This window comes from Gymnoscopelus microlampas (genome assembly GCF_963454915.1).
Source record: "Gymnoscopelus microlampas genome assembly, chromosome: 1".
NCBI lineage: Eukaryota > Metazoa > Chordata > Actinopteri > Myctophiformes > Myctophidae > Gymnoscopelus > Gymnoscopelus microlampas.
The window spans coordinates 42,325,151-42,346,610 of NC_139962.1; the positions used below are offsets into that span (position 1 = coordinate 42,325,151).

At 39.4% G+C, this 21,460-nt stretch overlaps 2 protein-coding genes across 6 annotated transcripts; both read left to right on the forward strand.

Annotated features, from left to right (window-relative positions):
- The first annotated feature begins 499 nt into the window (after positions 1-499).
- On the forward strand, positions 500-10,980 carry LOC311040967 (aspartate aminotransferase, mitochondrial-like). Of its 2 annotated transcripts, XR_014600344.1 has the most exons (11): positions 500-662; positions 4,768-4,924; positions 5,750-5,878; positions 6,143-6,202; positions 6,287-6,448; positions 6,559-6,663; positions 6,802-6,952; positions 7,292-7,457; positions 7,638-7,788; positions 9,610-10,792; positions 10,843-10,980. XR_014600344.1 is itself a non-coding variant. In XM_084051406.1 (10 exons), exons 1-10 carry the CDS (start codon positions 580-582, stop codon positions 9,730-9,732), a joined length of 1,287 nt encoding a protein of 428 aa, XP_083907532.1. In that variant the 5' UTR covers positions 500-579; the 3' UTR covers positions 9,733-10,980. The 2 variants fall into 2 exon arrangements, 1 of the variants encoding a protein (XP_083907532.1); XM_084051406.1 differs by having other exon boundaries at positions 9,610-10,980.
- Positions 10,981-11,198: 218 nt separating this feature from the next.
- On the forward strand, positions 11,199-20,924 carry slc38a7 (solute carrier family 38 member 7). Of its 4 annotated transcripts, none has more exons than XM_084066826.1 (12): positions 11,199-11,261; positions 13,465-13,787; positions 14,078-14,131; positions 14,785-14,929; positions 15,659-15,803; positions 15,884-15,982; positions 16,165-16,222; positions 16,704-16,818; positions 17,071-17,218; positions 18,024-18,223; positions 18,315-18,366; positions 19,294-20,924. In XM_084066826.1, exons 2-12 carry the CDS (start codon positions 13,533-13,535, stop codon positions 19,394-19,396), a joined length of 1,374 nt encoding a protein of 457 aa, XP_083922952.1. In that variant the 5' UTR covers positions 11,199-11,261; positions 13,465-13,532; the 3' UTR covers positions 19,397-20,924. The 4 variants fall into 4 exon arrangements, with proteins under 4 accessions (XP_083922952.1, XP_083922953.1, XP_083922954.1 ...); XM_084066827.1 differs by having other exon boundaries at positions 11,222-11,261; positions 13,367-13,787; XM_084066829.1 differs by lacking the exon at positions 11,199-11,261 and adding an exon at positions 13,364-13,374.
- The last annotated feature ends 536 nt before the right edge of the window (positions 20,925-21,460 follow it).

Genomic DNA, 21,460 nt, shown 5'->3' on the forward strand with positions numbered 1-21,460 from the left:
ATTATACTTTTACTCCACTACAATTATTTGAAAACTTTAGTTACTAGTTACTTTGTTTGCAGATTTTGATTATCATTACATAGAACATACATTATTACCACTTCTTCAGCCCCATTTCGGCGATTTGAAAATAGCAGATCTACAAGCCCATATGCGTTGCATCGCGATGCATTGTGACCTTGTAGATATGCAAATTTCAAAATATTTTTATACAATTGAAACTTGTGAAATGGGACATTCTGCATAATGAGTACTTTCTACTTTTTAATTCCGGACTTTTACTTGTAACAGAGTATTTCTACAATGCAGTATTGATACTTTTACTTGAAGAAATATTAGTACTTTTTCCACCACTGACTATAGTATTATTTGCAAACTCTTAAATAAAGTATTCAATCCAGTACGTCATATTGTAGTCACACACGGGCTCGAGCACGTTTTGGCCCAGAGCCATGTTTTGCCTTGACGCAGACACCACGTGACCAGAGCGTAGCTACGCACTACTTGGTGCCCTTTCCATCTCGTCCGTTCACACTCTGCCAAACTATCTGTGACCGAGCGCTGCTTGTTACAACAAACATGGCCCTACTCAAGTCCAGCAAGGTGATCTTCTGCGTGGGGAACATCTCCCCGAGCCTGGGAGCTCTGTCCACCCGCAACAGGTACCGCATTATCCTTAAAAAAATGAAAAACATCCTTCTTTGGGCGTTTGTATGTCATTCAGTAATGTGTCGCTCGGGCAGGTGTGCTTCTTGTCGGTGTTTAGTAGCTCCCGAAAATAGCCGATCTACAAGCTCACAGCGCAGCGCGTCCGGGATGCTTTGTGGGCTTATAGGTCTGCTTAGCTTTAGCTAATGTTTAGCTAGTAGCTCTTGTTAGGAGAGCTGTCAGCCAGCGAGCTTCCACTGATGCTGAGCCATACCTCAGTTAACCACGTAGCTAGCTGATACAGATAGCGGTCAAATGGGACACAACAGGCCTACATTCAGTTGTCTTTATAGAGCTATTGTCTCGCAAGTGGCACTGGATCCGATTAACGATCCTTTACGCGTTGTTTCGTCTGAAATGACTTTCATTTAGCTAAATTGTTGTATTCACCGGGTTATTTGAATAGGTTTCCTTGGGTGTTTCAGGGTCGCAATCGCGCGTTCGCGGTTTGATCCAAGCGACGTCCCGTACTCGGTGAATTCGCACAAGATAATTGGTTATCGTGATCTCGCCTTTAGTCGTTGATTGGCTCAATTCTAGACCGGAGGATCTGGTCGGTGCGTGTCATCATTATACCTCTCTGTGTCCTTTGACGTTCTCGTTGGAGGGCAAATACTTTTACTGCAGTTGTTTTCACAGGATAATAATGTATGCACATTTATAATGACAGAACATGTCACATCATATGCACATGTCCCGTCCTGTGCGTGTCGTTGTGTCTCCTCAGAATGAGTCTGCCCAATGCCTCTGCATCTGTTGCTTGCTAGCCATGGATCACACACGACGGTCGTCTGTCACGACCGTCATGGTGAAACTTAAACCTGGTGTTTGCACGTTCTCCCTTTTTGGCCCGTACATCTACATACACGTTCAGATATCAAATATTAAGTGCTTACCCCATGGCCACGGATGTTACAATTATGTACGGGACCTCAGAAGTACCCGTATCTTCCATATTGTTCAATAAAAAGCATTTTAATCCGATCGGTGGCCATTTTCTCCGCATTTCCTCCATATGCTTTCAACTACGTGACCCTATCGGTTGGGAGGTGTATTGCACTCTGATACATTATAACTCTATGGAAAAAATGGCCACCAATCGCTTAAAATTCTTTTTATTGAACAATACGGAAGATACGGGTACCTCTGAGAGGCTGTACATAATTGTAACATCCGTGGCCATGGGGTAAGCACTTTATATTTGAAATCTGAACGTTGATGTAGATATACGGGGCAAAAAGGGGGAGAGTGCAAACACCAGGTTGAAGTTTCGTCATGAAGTCATGTTTCAGGGCTACATCTTTTGCATACTTGGCGGTTGGCTTCCAAACTACTGCAGTTTTATTCAAAGTCAGGGTGTTTGACATTTGCTGTTTACTTGATACAAACGTTTTTCTTTGAATCATTATTATTTCTTACTAATAAATGAGGCCTAGTTCTTTGACCAAAATCAACAGTGCTACTGCCCATTCTAATTAAGTAAGGCCATTGAACCCTGGCACTGGGACCTTGATGTCTGATGTTCGTAAGTTCAGATGTTCAAAGGTTTTGTGTGCATGGCATGCACACATACTCCTGCAATAACAAAGCTTTGGACAGGTGAAAGTTTTCTGTACTTAATCATGAGTATAATTCCTCAGAGAGAGAGAGTATAATTATTTTTTGCAAAAGACCCTTTACCATTTATTGGACTAATTATTGGTGTGTAACTGTTTAATTTGATTATATATAGCTGTCAGACAAAACACATTTCCAACAAGTCAAGTGTGGAGCAATGGATGCCCAACTCACTGTTGCAACTGAAACTGAAATATATGACCTTATTCGTTATCGGTCGGTCATTCCTGCCTCTTGCGCTACTTTAAGAGAGCTTTAGGTCTAATTTTAGCTCCAAGCTTGCTTCAGTGAGAGTAGATGAAATGAAACCTGAGATTTTGAGTCATCTAACATTCAACATATAGTCTAAATGTATTTATGACTGTGAGTGTGACCCGATTTGATAATTACCAAAGTGTCAAAAGGGAAATGCATTGTTGTAGATGCACAAAACAAAATGGTTTATGATTGGGCATTTTGATATAATGCTATTTTAAAATAAAATAGTATTATATGTCTTTATGGCAGACTTTGTTCATGATGCTGTGAGATAGAAAAAAATCTCTGCCACACATGATGACACTGAGTAGGTGACATTGATCAAAACAATTAAACATTCTTAGTTCATGGGCTTTACATGTATGTAGATCAGTTCCATGACTTGCATGAGACATTCAGACTGACATATGAGCATTATCTTACCAACAATTTATGCACATTGTCTCCTGTACAGTATGAAACATTGGCTGTACACAAGATGAAAATGTCCAAGCCTGTTAACTCTAATCCACTAGTACAACTAGGACCACTGTATTGTAGAAGATTAGCTTAGTGTGTGCCCTTAGCCTGGCGTCATGTGAAAGAGTTTACTATAAGATTTGATGTGTAACTTAAACGTGTAGATTTGAATGCTTATTGGTCCCTTTTTGGTTTTACCAAATTTTCAATATTGAAGGTTTGATATTGATTTAATACAATGCATCTGGGAAGGTAACCTAGTGGTTTGAGTTAATACCTAGAAGTAAATGTAACATTTAAGCCTTATTGAGCTTGAGTTAGTAGACACTGGGAAAAGAGAATCATGCTCCAAGTTAAAGGGGTATTTCACTTGATACACTTCTGTGGTCATTTTCACACCCATCCATGCTGTTGTGTGTGCCCCGGACAGTTTTTAAGTTGCTTGCTTCAATATTTAGATATTTGTCTCCGCCAGGAGACTATGTTTTCGTTCTCGTCCTTCCGTGTGTCCACCAAGCTAACATTGGGCAAGCTTCACGTGACACGTGACAATATGTTGAAAGGGTGTGCTTTGATTGGCTAGCGAGACGCATAATATAGTCCTATAAATAAGTGTGTCACTTCAAAAGATAATTTATATATATTGAAGTGAGGTAAGACAGGATTAATCAGGAACAGTACTGGCGGAGACCTGTGCTCCGAGGAGCACATTTTCTAGTTTATATTCATTTTGATCAACCCCCCTCCACCATCCAATAGATGTCCATTCAACATCAAACTCCACATTAGACTCATTGTAACAAAGGTCCCTTCATCTCATGACTGATATTACCCTTCTAATGAATGTGTTGACCTTCATTTTTTTATTTGTTTTTTAATTGTTAAACATTAACATTGGAAACAGACCCATTTTCTTTTAGTGCAAGTTCACATATCGGCCCGCTCCCAACTCCCTCTCGCACATCAGCCTGCAAAATTTGCCTGCTCTTCTTCTGTATATTGTCTCCAATTGATGGGGGACAACAATACCATGACCAAAAACTAAATTTCCTTCAACCTCGGACAATTTCAATGTTTCTTTTCCGCAGGTATGCCCACATCAGAAGTTGCGCAATGATATGCATCCTTGATTTCAAAAGTTAACTGACTGAGTCTACTTCCTGCATTTGAAAAGGAAAGCAACAGCATAAAATATTAACATGAGAAATAACTAATCGAAAAATAAAGGTCAAAACATTAAACATTCACTTGGAGGACAATGTCGGTCATCATGAGAAGCTGAAGCAGAGACATGCGTTTGCAATGGGCTTATATAGGATGGGGGGGATTGAATTTTGAATTGATATAGGGTTAAGGTCATATAATATTGAAGCAAGCAACCTAAAATACTGTCTGGGGTGCATACAGAAGCCAGAGTAGATGTGAAAATAACCCCTTAAAACTAAAGTGACATTTCCCTTAGTGCGATCAGTGTTAGAGATGAGCTGTGTAGATTGATAGAATTATTAATGCACTTTCCTAAGTGAATGGGAACTAGCTTTCTCCTCAACATGTTTTTCCTATTTTTGGTGTTTCTGGTTTAAGAGTTTATTTATAGTGCAGTGCACACTATTTACATCTCACTCTTCACCCTGCCTCGACACCCATGACCCACCCTTGACCCTCCTATGATCTCTTCTATATCTTATGTCTATTCTCCCATTAACTTATTGGGCTTCTTTGCAGCTCATGGTGGGGTGGAGTGCAAATGGGCCCCCCAGATCCCATCCTGGGGGTGACTGAGGCATTCAAGAAAGACACCAACCCCAAGAAGATGAACTTGGGTGTGGGGGCGTACAGAGATGACCAGGGCAAGCCCTTTGTGCTCAGCTGTGTCCGCAAGGTAAAGTGATCTCTCTCTATCCCCGAAGGTGTATCCCCCACCACTCCATGTTTGAATATACAGCTTCACTTCAAAAAAATCATATATATACACACACACACACACACACACACACACACACACACACACACACACACACACACACACACACACACACACACACACACACACACACACACACACACACACACACACACACACACACACACGTATATTAGAAAAAAGATTTTTATTTTATTTCCATTGCTCATTTCATGTATAGGATGCAGCCCAGGGTCCTTAATAGCATTGAACTATGCAAAACATACATACTCCCATTAAATAAGGCACTGTTGTTGAGCCATGGCAGTATTTTATTGGCTTTCACCCCACCCGCACAAGGGGGAAGATGGGGGCAATATTCATAGTTGTTACCTTTCCAAGTTTAAACGGATCAATATATTCCACTATTATGCAGTATGAGATTAAGTGCAAGATTTTGTGTGAGAGAACATTGACTGTGGTTGTAGGATGTTATTTTCACTAGGTTTAACACCGGTTATAGGGGTGTAGCACGTCTGTATGTTTCTCATTGGTGCATTCTTGCACTGTCATCCTGACCTCAGCTGCTATAGCTATAGCAGCGGAAAATCAGGATTCTGAATGTCTTAAGGCACACATGTTTGTATTTAGTGGATTTTTTTTTTTACTTCATCACCATAATGATGTACAGTTGTTATATGCTTGTAGCAATTGCACAGCAAATAAAATTAAGAAGCTATTGTGTATTCAAAAGGAATCAACATACTTTTTTCTGTCACCTTGCATTTTGAATTTTCCTTATAGGCAGAGGCTCTGATTGCAGCTAAGCAGATGGATAAGGAGTACCTTGGGATTGGCGGTCTGGGGGAATTTTCCAAAGCGTGTGCCCAGCTTGCTCTTGGAGATGATAGTGAGGTCTTGAAGAGTGGCAGAGTAAGTTGTTTGTTTTAGCCGCTTTACTCATGATTATTCTCAGTGTAAGGTTCAACCACTTTTCACACTGGCATTCCTATTTTGGGCATGTCATTTTAGGCCAAACAAATTGCCACTCTGCAAGCTCACAACACATTGCAATTGGGACACGTTGAAGGCTTGTAGATTGGCTATTTTTGCTATTGTCTTGCAACGAAGTATGTAGGGCTTAACATAAGTGGTTAAAACCAAGCCACTACAGTAATCTTTCTCTTCCATGTTCAGAACATCACTGTCCAGACCATCTCAGGAACCGGATCTCTTCGCATTGGAGCCAACTTCCTGGTTAGGACCTTTTTTTTGGTGATTTCTATTAATGCAGGTTGATGTTTGGGTGCATTAGTCATTACATATTTTCCCTTGTTACAGTCTCGTTTCCATGGTGGGCCCCGTGAGGTGTACCTGCCCAAGCCTTCCTGGGGTAACCACACACCCATCTTCAAGGACGCTGGCATGCAGCTCAAAGCATACAGATATTACGATCCTTCCACCTGCGGCTTTGACTTCAAAGGGGCACTTGAGGATATTTCGGTAAGTGAAGAGACCGGAATAGTTCAGGGGGTTAAGAAGAATGATTTGAGAAGATAAAAATTGAGGTGGTGACCCGTGTGATTGAAGCATTCATGCGTTTTATTCCACAGCAAATCCCAGAAAAGAGTGTGATCATGCTGCATGCATGTGCCCACAACCCTACTGGTGTGGACCCCAGGCCAGAACAATGGAAGGAGCTCTCTGACCTGATTAAGGTGAGAATGCACTCACTCTCCTTAAACTTTTGTTGCTACACACAGTGCACCTTGTCAAAGACGGCAAAGACAGGACTTGGAGTACAACCAAGATTAACCATTGTGCGATTTCCTCACTCTACCCTTTTCACTTCTAAGAAACGGGACCTGCTGGTGTTCTTTGACATGGCCTACCAAGGCTTCGCCAGTGGAGACATTGATAAAGATGCCTGGGCTGTACGTTACTTCATTGAACAGGGTCACAACATCGTTCTCTCTCAGTCCTTTGCAAAGAATATGGGTCTCTATGGTCAGTAGACTATAATTATAATAAACTTTATTTATATAGCACTAGCAAAAGATACAAAGTGCTTGGTATAAAAAAATCTACTGGTGTGAATGATACATTGAAAATGTATGCTACCATACCATTCAAAAGGTACATTGTCATAGTCATCAAGTAGATAAAATCACTAAAAGAAAGTTGTTAAAATGTGTATTATGTAATAACTTGTGTACTGTGTAACAGTGCTCATTTACATGCTAACATTAGCAAATACATAATATTAAATGATTAATGTACAGCAGAAATATACTTTGATTAGAGCCCAAGTTGTTTGACACTGTGTGTGTGTGTTTATGTAAACAGGTGAGCGTGTTGGAGGGTTCTCTGTTATATGTAACGATGCGGAGGAGGCTAAGAGGGTTGAGTCTCAACTTAAGATTCTCATCAGACCCATTTACTCAAATCCACCAATGAATGGTGCCAGAATCGCAGCAACTATTCTCAACACACCAGATCTGCGTGCATTGTGGTATGCCCTTAGAATTATTATAATTTTGATATGTGTGTGTGTGTGTATATTATTTGTTTTCCCTTCAGGTGTGCTTGAGTCTTAGCACATCAGATCTTGTTTATATGTCATAACATTGTCGTATGTTACTACAATCACTTCATCAGTTCACTTAATTATGTTTTTCAATCTCTTGCCCAGGTTGCAGGAGGTTCATGACATGGCCAATCGCATCATCGTGATGAGGGAAAAGCTGGCAGCTGGCCTGAAAAAGGAGGGCTCTAGCCGCAACTGGCAGCATGTTATCGATCAGATTGGCATGTTCTGCTTCACAGGCCTTAAACCTGACCAGGTACATGGATGCGTATAGTCTTTATTTAAAGGGTGTGTCCACTTGAACAGTAGCGTCCCCTTTTTTTGGGGCAAACATTCGGAGACAATTCACCGCTGTGCGTTGTGAGATTGTATATATCGGCTATTTTCAGTAAAGGTTTGATCTTGATGGGAAAAAGGAACAGAGGTAGTATAAAGCTCTGGGGGACTCCGGTCAACTAAGTATGTAGGGTTTACGTGTTTAATTTGTCTTATTTTCTTCCCCTAATCCTCGGTAGAATTTGGTGTGAAGAATCATGAAGAGGTAGTATCTGTTACCGTCTCGTTCTGTAACAAAATCCCAGTTTACATTGGAATTTCAATTGCTTAAAGCTGCAATATGTTACTTGCTCTTAAATCATACCTGGGTCCCCCATGTGAGTGCTGACATTTCTACTGCTGAGCTAAGACAGAAAGCCCATTTAAACACTTTGAGCTTCTTGCAATATTTAATCCCGGGTTTCCCAAATGTAGAATACCAGAACCTGGTTTAGTTTCCCATAGCTTTGCTTGCTTGGTATTGAACTGTTCGCGAATGCAAACATTGTTTTTATGAAGTTTTTTATTTTGTTGGTAGAACAGTTTGTACATAAAACTAATATCTCTTATTTAAGCCCTGTCATGACTCACTGCGTTCACACTTGTGCTGTTATGACAATGTAGGCATTTTGACTAGGTAGGGTGATGTGATATTGCCTGCACGAAAATGGTAGTTGAATGCAGCATTCAAAAATGACGCACATTCACACATGATGCCAAAAGTTTAATATACCAGTAAATGCCAGCATTTAATTTTTATCTGTATAATATACGTAAATCATCTCAAACTCTTCCCCCTATTCTAAAATGGAACAATGTCATTAGGTGAGGATTCATCTAGTGAAGCTGCATCTCGACAGCATTTGTGAATATATTGTCTTTGAAAGCAAATGGAAAAGCAAGACTTAATCTGTGATGTTGTGATGCATGAAATGTACACTTTATGTACTTATTGAATATTTATTTGGCCTATTATGTTCAGTTGAGCTTAACTGAAGTGCTTCTTTGTCCAGATAGTTGGTCTTCTATCTAATGTCATTATAAAAGCATTAAAAAAGCTTCAAAATGTAGCCACATGCATGCACAAATGACCATACTCACATGGCCATTGTGTTCTTGTGTCATACATCTGTGAGTTTTTTGTATGATGTAATAGCAAAATGGCTGTCATGTGAAGAGTATATCCACATCCAGGTGCTTAGCACAATGTACACAATACCAAAACGACACACACACACACACACACACACACACACACACACACACACACACACACACACACACACACACACACACACACACACACACACACACACACACACACACACACACTCTGGAGAGTTGATCCCTAAGATCAATTTAACCCATTTAGACATGAGCCTGATTCTACACATGCCTTCTAAATCCTAACAGTTTTCGGAAAAACTTATGTTGCTATATGCAGTATATAGCTCAAATCTAAGACGCTTTCCCGGTTTTAATGGGTTGATAATGATTTGACTTAACAATGTGTAGTCTACTGTATGAGCTCAAGTTTTTGACAATGTATAGTCTACTGTATGAGCTCAAGTTTTTGACAATGTAAACATGAGCAATTGAGGTGGGCAAACTTTACTCCTGAAGAAGCACTGTGTCACAGTGACATTGGATTTGGCTTAAGATCTACAGTAATGGAATTGCCTTGAGCCGAGTAAGGCCATTCCATTGTGAAATACTGTATGTGCTGCTGACTTTAAACTACTGACCATATCTCTTATTGTAGGTTGAGCGCCTGACGAAGGAGTTCTCTGTGTATATGACCAAGGATGGCAGGATTTCCATGGCTGGTGTTACTTCGGGCAACGTGGGATACTTGGCACAAGGAATCCATGCAGTCACCAAGTAGAGAGGATCACATAGGAGAGACCACATCAAAGCAGCTATCTAAAAGAGGAGCGCCGTGTGTCATTTTGTCTCTCTTTTCCTTTCATTCCATCATAGAAAAAGAGCTGGATGTTGGGTTTGACATTTTATTGATTGGGTTTCATCATGAGTTCAACTTTGACCAGTGAGTCCCTAGCATTTAGGGTTATTGTTAAACGGTTTGTTTCTTTTTAGTTTCCAAACGCACATCTTTCTGCTTGTTCTTTTTTCCGCGGGAGAGACGACTATGTCAGAGATTGTAAAAACAACTTTTACCCCACTGCTGACTGAAGGGCTGATATCTGAGGACCTTGTCTGTGCTTATTTATTATTTGGAATCAAATTATGGCTGCATTTTAGATTGTTGTTCTTCTCATAGCTTTATTTGTCTGCTGTGGGCCATTGTGATCCCATCACTGGGGTGATGTTAGTTTGTAAATTTGTTCTTGGACTGAACTTTTGTTCTTGTAAGTCTTTAGCCAGAGTTACGTTTTCCTCCTTGAAGTTGAGACCATTATGTTAAAATCTCATAGCACTTTATTGGAGATAATTGTTTCATAATCGTTTCAGTAGAATGGCACTCTACAGTGTATATACTACAGTCCCTAAGTGTTGAGCTTTTCTTGCTTATCAACCAAGCACAATCAATCTGGTTTCAGGAATGAACTAACATGATGAACGATGAGTGACTGGCCCATTGTCTCTTAATTATCGGGTCCTTTGTTATTGCGCTATCTTGTCTCCCTTGTATGCAGTATTTGTCCTGTAGGAATGTTTAGCATTTCGGTGTAGTTGGTTACTGTGTGTTCTACTGACAGACAGCAGTTTCTAAGTCAGTTCTCTTCAATGTCTCTTGCAACACGAGCACTAGTCATGAGACTTCTAACAAGGTTTAGAGATGGATGGTTCCTTTGCACAATTTCTTGACACCACTCTTTTTTTTCATGCCCTAAATCCAAACACCCAACTTTATTTCTTTCCATATGTGTTGAACATTGTACTGACACCTACTCTGTTATGGGGGGGAAATAAAAATGCATCGGGTTCTCGTTTAAGGATGTTACCACCCATAATAACCTATTGGCCTCATTAGGAAATTGAGGGATAAAGGTCCAAACGACATTAAAGGAGATGTTTGTTTGGAATTCCCCCCCCAATGGAAGTCGGTGAATAATGGGGCACTGGTCATGTACTTTACTCTGAACAAACAATAAATCAATTCTAGAAGAAACTATGTGTTTTTTTTTCCCTCAAGCTCATTATCTTTAAAATAAAAACAAAAACTCAGAAAACAAAAAATACTAGTATTGAGCCCTGAGGGACTCCGGTTACCCCTTATGGGGTTTAAGTGGTTAAGAAGACTACAATTCCCAGAACCCCAATCACATGAGGCCAGGTCACATGATGTCTCACTGCTTGTTCTAAGGTGCGGACCAGTGTTGTGGCCACTCCACACACAAACACCCTCTCATTCTGAGGACAGGACAGGAGAGCTGCAACATACTGGACCAGGTAAATGCCCTCTGCAAATGTCATATTATTCTGTAAATCTGTGTCCACAAAGTAAACAACATAGAAAAATAAGGATATTTGTTTAAACGTAGATGGATGGTCTAGAAAGATTTGCTTTTGTCTGGTTAACGTTGGTCAACATTGAGTTACTGTAGCGTTAATCATGTCAGATTTATTTGACAACATTATTCTTCTGTTATTCACTAAGTAAATCACAGCTACTAAACGTTATTTGCCTGAAACACGGGTAGCAGTTTCAGCTGTTAGCAGGTACAATCTGGCTTTTTTCCTGTGCTATTTAATGCTAGTAACATTGAAATAAGTCAACGTTAACATAGCCTCGGAAACCCAGCCTTATAACCGTCTTGTCTGTTTTAGATATCTGGGATTTTGTGCCTCCTGGGGTTCAGGTCTTCACTTAATTGTAAACGTTGTTCTGCTAAACAACAACAACAACACTACTATTCATTCAGTGTTTTTATTAGGTTAGCTTAGATCTGGGTGCTGGTTGGTCATGTGACCCGCAGATGTCGCTATTCCAGGTTCCTGGAGTTAGGAGGTGATATCAGTGGTGGCAAAAGTACTCAATGTTTTTTTTTTTACTTAAAAGTAAAGTATCAATACTGCAATGTAGAAATACTCTGTTATATAAGTCAAAGTCCGGAATTCAAAATTTACTTGAGTAAAAGTACAAAAGTATTGGTTTCAAAATGTGCTTAAAGTACCAAAAGTAGAAAGTACTTATTATTCAGAATGTCCCATTTCACAAGTTTTCAAATATGTATAAAAATGATGCAGCGCATTGTGAGCTTGTAGATCGACTATTTTCAAATGGCAGAAATGTATTTAGGGTTGAAGTGGGTACCATATGTGTTGTTGTTGTAATCAAAATCTACAAAGTAACTAGCAACTAAAGTTTTCAAATAATTGTAGTGGAGTAAAAGTATAATATTTGCCTCTGAGATGTAGTGGAGAAGTAAAAGTATTGAAAATTGGAAATACTCCAGTAAAGTAAATGTACCTCAAAATTGTACTTAAGCACAGTACTTGAGTAAATGTACTAAGTGACTTTACACCACTGGTGATAATGAGATGTGGTGTGTGGACTGAGCCAAGACTTTAATGCATTATGGACCTCACACTTGGCACGACTTGGCTTGCGCAAAGGTATGCAATTTGTGGTACTTAACATTAAAACGAACTAAAACCATGCTTATTTGATTTATATTGTAGTCTCAGTGAGGAAGGAAGGGTTCATTATTCCAAAGTGAATTCATGAATTGCATAAAATACGATCAGTAAAGCTCTCTTTACTGATCACATGCCTTGTGGGCTGACTGGGATGAAATTGAGTTTTTACAATGATTTTTTATTGTAGGTTAGAGTCTTTCCACTTCATAAACCGTGTTCTTCTAAAGTTCATACAATTAGTTGGTCATGAGTGTTTTTTATGACTTTGAAAAGAGTTTTCTCATAGGGCAACAACTGTATGGTGTTTTTTTAACCATACCATTTTTTGAATGGTTTTTGATATTGATAGAATAATGATTAGGCATAAGTTTAAAAAACAAATCTTTAACACTTTCCATGAAGCCCATTTTTATGTTGGCCATATCTGATATATTGGCCATAGCTGAATGGGTAGAGAGGCCGCCTGGGAAGAACATAAATGTAGAAGTAGACTAATCACAGAAGGTCCAAGGTTTGATTCCCGGCAACGGCAGTCTTCGAGGTGTCCCTGAGCAAGACATTTAACCCCTAACTGCTCGCTGTTATAATGCACAGTGTGATTATAAGTCACTATAAGTTGAGCATTATAGTATTTATAGAGTGCTTATAACTATAATACTGTTATAGCAGATTATAATGCATAATAGATATGGGCTATATACAAGGTTTTATAGATATCTTTATGCAACTTCTGCAGCATAAAAAAAGTTGAAAAACATGACTATTTGTGTTATCCATTCACAAAAACATTTGACTAATGAATCCCTTTCTGTTAAGTTTTCATTGTTAACGGGATGTTTTATTATTTTAAACTGTACCACTTTGTTTTGCGTTTCTCATAATGAACTTTACTTGTGAACATTGTGTCATTGCAGGTCACTGAGTAAGTGAGACAACTGCCACTTTGAACTTGGAAGTCAGAGAACAGGCTGGACATTGACACTTTGATGTGATTTCTTGTCCCCTCACCCAGGCTGAGCACCCTGCCTGTTCCTAGGTTTGAGGTTGTTTTTGTGGAGTCCTTGCAGTTGACTGTTAAACATGGCGATTAATAGTGACACAGCAGACTGGGTTGGAGTAGGGAGTGAGGACCCTGGAGAAAGAGCATGGCTCTTGCAAAGCCCCAGTGTGGATTCTGTCCCACACCTCGATCCAGACAGGAGAAAGAGTGATGGCGTGTCATCTATGGGAGCTGTCTTCATTGTAGTGAACGCAGCACTGGGAGCGGGACTCCTAAACTTCCCAGCAGCCTTCAATATGGCAGGAGGCGTGACTGCTGGAATAATGCTTCAGATGGTGAGAGAGGAACTCTTCTGTTCTAATATGCAGTTCATTCCTCCACTTCATGGAAGACATGTTCACGACTATTAACATTTTTGTATAAAGATCTCATCATACTTGCAACTTAAGCATTCCTACAGTATTTGTTGATTTTTACTAGTATAGTTGTGTCACAAATGGTAACCGTTGTCTGTCAACTACAAACTCATACTGTATATTATGGACCCTCTTTTGATCGACCACAACATTATTTATAGACACGGTAACAGAAGAACATAATGTAATACTTTTTCTTCCTATTTCAGTTCATGTTGACCTTCATTATCACTGGATTGGTGGTCCTGGCCTACTGTTCCCAGGTGAGTGTCTGTCTAGGGTCTATTATGTCACTTGGTAATGATGGTCTGAAATACTTTCTGCCTTTCTCTCATGCTTTCAACCTGTCTGTATCGACTTGTCGATTGATCACCCGCAGCCTTATAACTCTATAGCCCTATAACTATGTCTCTTAACTTGCTCTGCCTGCCCACTGCCTGTTGGTATTGAAGTTATTTGAAATGTGTTATTTATGCTGTGTATTTAATTATGTATTCACATGTTGCCATATGTTCATCTTTGATGAGTATTTGATTAACTACCATATTTAATATTTTAAGTAGATATACTGTAGTCAGAATCGATAGCTGATAGTCTGTTGCTATGCGTAACTTATCTTTTTTTTATTATCAGGGTATTCAATATGTGTTCATAGTCAAAATAACTTTATACTCAATGGTTCTAGAGTACTTTATTTTATGTTTTGTTGCACGACAAGACTAAGACTAAAGACTAGACTAAGACTAATGAAGTAGTACTAAAACTAAGACTAAATCAGAATTTGCTGTCAAAATGAACACTGCACATGACGTACACAAGTCGTACGACAAAATACAAATGAAGGCTGACTGTATATCCATCATAATGCATGAGATTACATTGTTTTTACCTCATTGGTCCCTTGTGTTATTACTAGGTCAGTAATGAAAGCACCTATCAAGAGGTAGTGAGGGCCTCTTGTGGGAAGGTTACAGGCGTTTTATGTGAAGTAGCCATTGCTGTCTACACCTTCGGCACCTGCATTGCATTCTTCATTGTCATTGGAGACCAGCTAGACCGCTGTGAGTGTATGCTTTTGTATTGAATTTCAGGTTTCATTTTCTTAACTGTTAGTCCGTTTTTATAAATGCCACTATTCCATATGTGAGTCAGTTTTACATGCTGCCAGAATCAGGCTCTACCTTCCCACATAAGAACAAAGGGTGTCAAAGCCAACTACTACTACTTCTGCTATTACAGTCTTTAAACGTATTCATCACATGACCCTTCCGTTCCATGCAATTGCATGATCTGAAGTGCTGACAGTATAGAAATTCTACCACTGTCTGCTTATGGTAGCAGAATGTGACCGGTGAAGCTTCTATCTGTTGTTAACACTTCCCTCTCAATTCTGCACATCTATCTAGTTATATAGCTATATTTATATTCATATTTATATACACACACACACACACACACACACACACACACACACACACACACACACACACACACACACACACACACACACACACACACACACACACACACACACACACAGTATGTCATGAGTCGCGACAATGTAAATACCCTGTTCCTTCCTCCAAGGTGATAACTGGTGCAAGAATCTATGAACTATGTTTCTATGCAAATAATACAGTGCATTGAACTTGACTTACATTTTTATTTGATAGTTCTGTTTTGACTCAAAACAGAACTATTTCAAGTAAAATAGTCAAGTTCTATGGTGTGCACTGGATTATTTATTATAATATTGTGTAATATTGTTTACTTTGTCCTTTTTTATATAGTGATGGCTGCAATATATCATGAAGGGGAAGCGGAGGTTAATAGCAATTGGTACACGGACCGCAAGTTCACCATTGTTGTTACTGCAGTCCTGGTTATTCTACCGCTCTCCATCCCCAAAGAGATTGGGTTTCAGAAATATGCCAGGTAATTATCACTCAACAGTTAAACATTCAATAATGCCCTGCAAATGTAACATGAGATATCCGTCTGTGTTTTTATTATAGTACATTGAGTGTCATTGGTACCTGGTACGTTACCATCGTTGTCATTATCAAGTACATCTGGCCTGATAAAGAGGTGGTTCCAGGCTACATTCCTACCAGGTGAGCTCTTAATATTAGTATGTAATATCAGTGTATGCCATGATCTCCTTTACATTCAATTTAGAGCTTTTTCTCCTGCTGGGATATGATGATATCAAAGCTTAAACAGCATATTGATGATTATTTACCTCTCATTCAAACCCTAACATAAACATTGTGCTAAACCAGTGTGTTTCTTACAGTGCGTCTTCCTGGACTGCTGTGTTCAACGCAATGCCCACCATATGCTTTGGTTTCCAGGTACTGTATAATTTTAGATCATGCAGTTTGCCCAACAACAAAAAGAGGGACATAGGGATGTTGCTATAAACTTAAGCAAATGTATATGCCTGTCAGAGAAAGCCCCCTCCCATCCAAATAAAGTGATATACTGTAGGCACATAGAAGGTGAGCTGAAACGTTGTAACAAAGGTAGATCAAATTTCCAAATTGTTACTCATTCAAACTCCATTGAAATTCTATTATTGAATGTCTTACCATTGCACTGTAATGTAAACAAAATATATACTTCAGTTTGGGGGGCACGCTAAAATATTGGAAGGTTAAATGCCAAAATTGTGTTTAATGTCCTGTTTAGGCCAAATGATGTATTGGTCAATCACTACATGTACTGCAAGTGTTTGCCTGTTTTGCAATTACTATTACTTGTTGTGACTTCTATTGAATGTTGAGAGAAATCGATTTACTCCTCCCTCCTTGTCTCTCTCCTCCTATATCACAGTGCCATGTCAGCGCTGTCCCAGTGTTCAATAGCATGAAAAGGAGTGAGCTTAAACCTTGGGGAATTGTAGTCACTTTCAGCATGATTATCTGCCTCTTTGTGTACACAGGGACAGGTATGTTCTTTATGTGTCTCTGTTTATTTTTCAAAATGCAAAGGTTTTGGGGTGCATCAGCTTGGGTTCTGAAGAAGACCATGTGTCAAACATTAATCTATTATAAAGCCTTGATTGGGAGCTTTTGCAAAATCACTGTGTGCGGACGTCTTTTTTTTATTTTTATCTTCCCATATATACTCAGTGGTTTGAATGTAAGTTGCAATACCCAACACAATAACACGGTGGTAATTTAATATTCTCCATCTGCAGGTGTCTGTGGGTTCCTGTCATTTGGCTCCAATGTTAGTCAGGATGTGCTGATGTCATATCCTCCTGATGACATTGCAGTCGCCATCGCAAGAGCTTTCATCATCGTCTGTGTTGTCACCTCCTATCCAATTTTGCACTTCTGTGGCAGGTAAGGCAATGCTACTGAGGCACAGAAAAAGACTGTGGTACACAGTATCTCTATAGTCATTAAACAGGTCTTTAACATTTTTCATATTCCATCCTGATTGGCTAAGATTGGCTTCCAGAGTTTACAGGAGTGCTTCGTTTTGAACAAAATGCCACAAAACATGAACACAGCGTGCGATTTCCGTGAAATTATTCACGCATATTCCCACCAGGCCGAGGAAGAAATGCCACTTGAAAATGTTCTAATCAGCCTCATGGTGGCGTTATACCAGGCCGATTCACGCTTTTACCTATAACTGCACCGATCTGTGTAAAACTGTATGCGCACTCCCTAGACCTAGAGGCCAAGGAAAAACATTTGCCCTGCATTTTTCACATCTGCCATTTATAGCGCCACCAGGAGGCCAACTTATGTAAAAAATAAAAAAAATGACATTACTCCTTCAGATTATATCCAAATCTCACGCAAATCGGTACACATGATCTCTATAGTCATGTGATCAAGACTAATCTGCTTGATTTGATTGATTTTTCATCCTGATTGGCTAAGATTGACATCTAAAGTTAGCAGTGGCACGTTTTGGACAAAATGCTGCAAATCATGAACGCAGCGTCCGATCGTGGTGGAACTGTGCACACACATTCGCACATTGATTTTTGCAAATTACGCCTACAAATTTGTCCAAACATTACGCAAATCGGCACACATTATCACTTTAGTCAAGTGATCAAGACGGATCCGTCCTATTTTTCATATTTCATCGTAAATCATCCCCAAAATAAATATTACTGTTACATTCTTCCAGGGCAGTTATAGAAGGACTGTGGCTGCGTTTCCAAGGCGAGCAGGTTGAGGTATGTGTGCGACGTGAGCAGAGACGCAGGATATTGCAGACGCTGGTGTGGTTTTCTATCACCCTCGTCCTTGCCCTCTTCATCCCAGATATAGGCCGGGTGATATCACTAATTGGAGGACTAGCAGCCTGTTTCATCTTTGTTTTCCCAGGTATGATTGCATGATATTTGGCACTGTGTAAAGCTTTAATGCCACAATAATTGTGATACTTTAACATCTGTTCGTTTATTTTTTTCAATAGGTCTGTGTCTCATTCATGCCAAGCTTTCAGAGACAGAGAGCAGATCTCCCAGGTAAGATAGTGTTGATCATTACTTGGCAACGGGTCTCTCAAGTAAATTATTTGATTTCCTTTCAGTTGGGAAACCAACCAGCAACCATATTTATTGGGAATGTCCCGATCCAGTCTGAAAGATCAGTCTCAGAGCCGATCAAGACATGTTTAATTTGATCGGCTATATTAAGCCCGATCAAAGTCTGATCCTTCTACCACATTGCTCTCCTGTCTATGTCAGCTGTCATAGACTGTAGGGGTTGTAAACAGACATTACCCACAACTTGCAGCAGTAAGGCAGAAACACATATTTACTGTTCAGCAGCTGCTAAATTGTCTGCAGTGTGGACATATTTTAAAGGGCAATTCCAGCCAAAGTTTCCTATATTCTGAGGTCAATCTAATCAAACGCTTAAGTTCAGAGTGCCGACAATCTCTCTTACTTGGTATGGCAAATAAATTACGCCGCTATAACTATGACTATATCACTCAAAATGTCTTGGTTTTGATATCATTTTGGTGCAAGCTGGGTAACTACATTGCTGTTGCAAAAGAAGTAAGAGAATTTTAATATTGCGCCAGAATGCACTGTAACCGATCAATCTCAAACTCACGTGTGCAGTTAGGCCATTTTCGCTGTAGATAGTATAAAATAGGGCTCAAGTGATTTAAAGGGGAAAATTGAAGTAGTCCAACAGCCACTATCTTACTTAATTTGATTGGCTTTACTAAGTTAATTTTTGCGGCTGTATTATCTGGTAAAGTATAAATCTTGGATCGGGAGGGGATTCTGTATTGGCAGATTCATATTAAATTACTTGGATCCCTAAGAGTTATGCAAGCTAATATTTTGTTTACATTTTCAATGCATGAACTGGTCCTCTGGTGCCATTTGAAAATATATTTCTAACTCTTATGACTTTCATGTTGCTTCTGTCACCTACAGTTGGCATGTGTTGGTGGTGTATGGTGTAATCACAGTTACGCTTGGAGCATTCATCTTTGGCCTGACCACCACCAACTCCATTATTCAAGACATTAACAGCTAAAAAGGCAGTTTCCTGGATACAGAGGCATCTTCGCGAGAAGGAATGGTGTGATGGTGTAATTCTGTGCTGCTATTCTGAACTATTTGAATGAACTAGAATGAGATGAAGAGGATGCAACTCAAGACACACTGATTTGAATACTCTCCTCCTGCATGTCATGTCTCCACTCCTTGCTGAGCAAATGCCTCAGAGGACTTACCTCAACCATGGGGCACTGTTGTCTGATTTAACAGAAGACAGAAGACAGATAACTTTCCTTTTTTATTTTTGTGCCAGTTTTTATGTTGCATGTTTTAAATATTGTTCTCTTTTACGGTAGAAGCCGTTTTGGGGTTCCACCTGTTTGAGGTAGTAGGGGCACTGAACTGCCTCTGTCATCTCATAGCCCTGGGGTGAGAAGAACCCCAATCTTATTGTATGTAAAGTCCTCATGATCAAACTGGAAGCAATGTTTGTATGCCAAAATGGTGGTTTTAAATCTTTTAATTTAATGTGCAATAGTTACCAACTCTCCACCTGGTCCAGACTTGACGTTCAGACATTTTAGACTTCAGCGTTGATGTATAGCTGACTTGACAAAGAATTGAGCTGCTTTTTTATTTAATTTCCCTTTTTTCCCATCCTTTTTTTTAGAATGTAATGCTTGCTTCTCCCATTTATGGGTTAACAATTTTAATCATTGTTACGGTTTGGTCTGTTTATTTCCCCAGCCAGAATCAACATCTACAGTATTATACTTTTCAACTCCATTGCGTATTGCATTGACATTAATTTTGACATTACATCTTCAATGTACACAGCTGAACTACTGTGCTTCCTGAAATGCATTGAAATGAAACTTGTTTTATGATACGGGTATACAGGATGGAATTTTGGCACTACATTACTATAAAACAAGGTGCAAAGAGGGAGTGGCAAAACAGAAGAAGCAATTTCTTATGTAACAAATTACAATCACACCTAAGGTAGACATTACTCTATGTGCATTTGTATTCATGAAGCCCTGTGTATAGAGGCTTAATTTCTCTGACAGATTAATTTCATGCGTCTTCTAGGGTTACCACAATTTATCTAATTATGTATCATAAGCAAGCAAAACCAGGTTTACTCAGAGCTTCCAAGAATGTAAAAGTAGCCCAAAGAGGATAACTATTTGACTAACTCCAAACACACTGGCGCTGCTGCAACAAACGGGTTCATCAGCCAGCAGCAGTCAAACCAAAAACAAGAATGCCTAAGCCTATGTACAGCACACCATTGTGTGACGCTCATGATGAAACCCCTTTTGTCTCCATACTTGGATGTTTGGCAGGTTTTTAATATAACATTTGTATGATTAGTTTTACAATTCCATAAACATGTCTTGCCATCATGGTTATCAGGCCTCGTATAACCTTGTGGTGCATGTCTTGGGAAATGATAAAGTTCTTTTGGGATATTAGATCAATTACTATACTTGACAAAGTGTATTTGTGTTTTGAATGACTTTACTTCTATGTACAGTACGTGTAACTAAGAAGGGATATAAAATCAGGGGATTCTTTAAAATTGCTTTCGTCTGACTTATGAAAGAATACTTGATTGTCACATCTGCAGCATAATAGATAATCGGTGTTGTACAACTGAAATAGTTTAAGGAACATTATTAGGCTCAGCATATATGCTACATGTTCTCACCATACTACCTTTATACTGATCACATTTCTACCAAAGAAATATTTGAGACATGGTCACCGATATCGTTGCAGTGGGGCACAAACCTTTTAACGGTAATTAATGCCCTACTTCAGCAACTACAGTGTCACACAAAGGAGCTGATCTATAAGCTCACAACGTATCGCATTGTGAGCTTGTAGTTCAGCTTTAAGTTAAAGTGGTTAGGTGTGCAGGTTTTAGAAATATTAACCAATGAAAGTATTAAGAGCTTGTGACTAAACTACAAACTGAAATGTGATGGACATACAAGGTTTCCACCCGACAGCAACGATATGTTGTCTTCGGTCTATTTGTTCCGTCTCCCCCCAATAAATATCTTCAATTCTAGATTTGAATGAATCCATGACA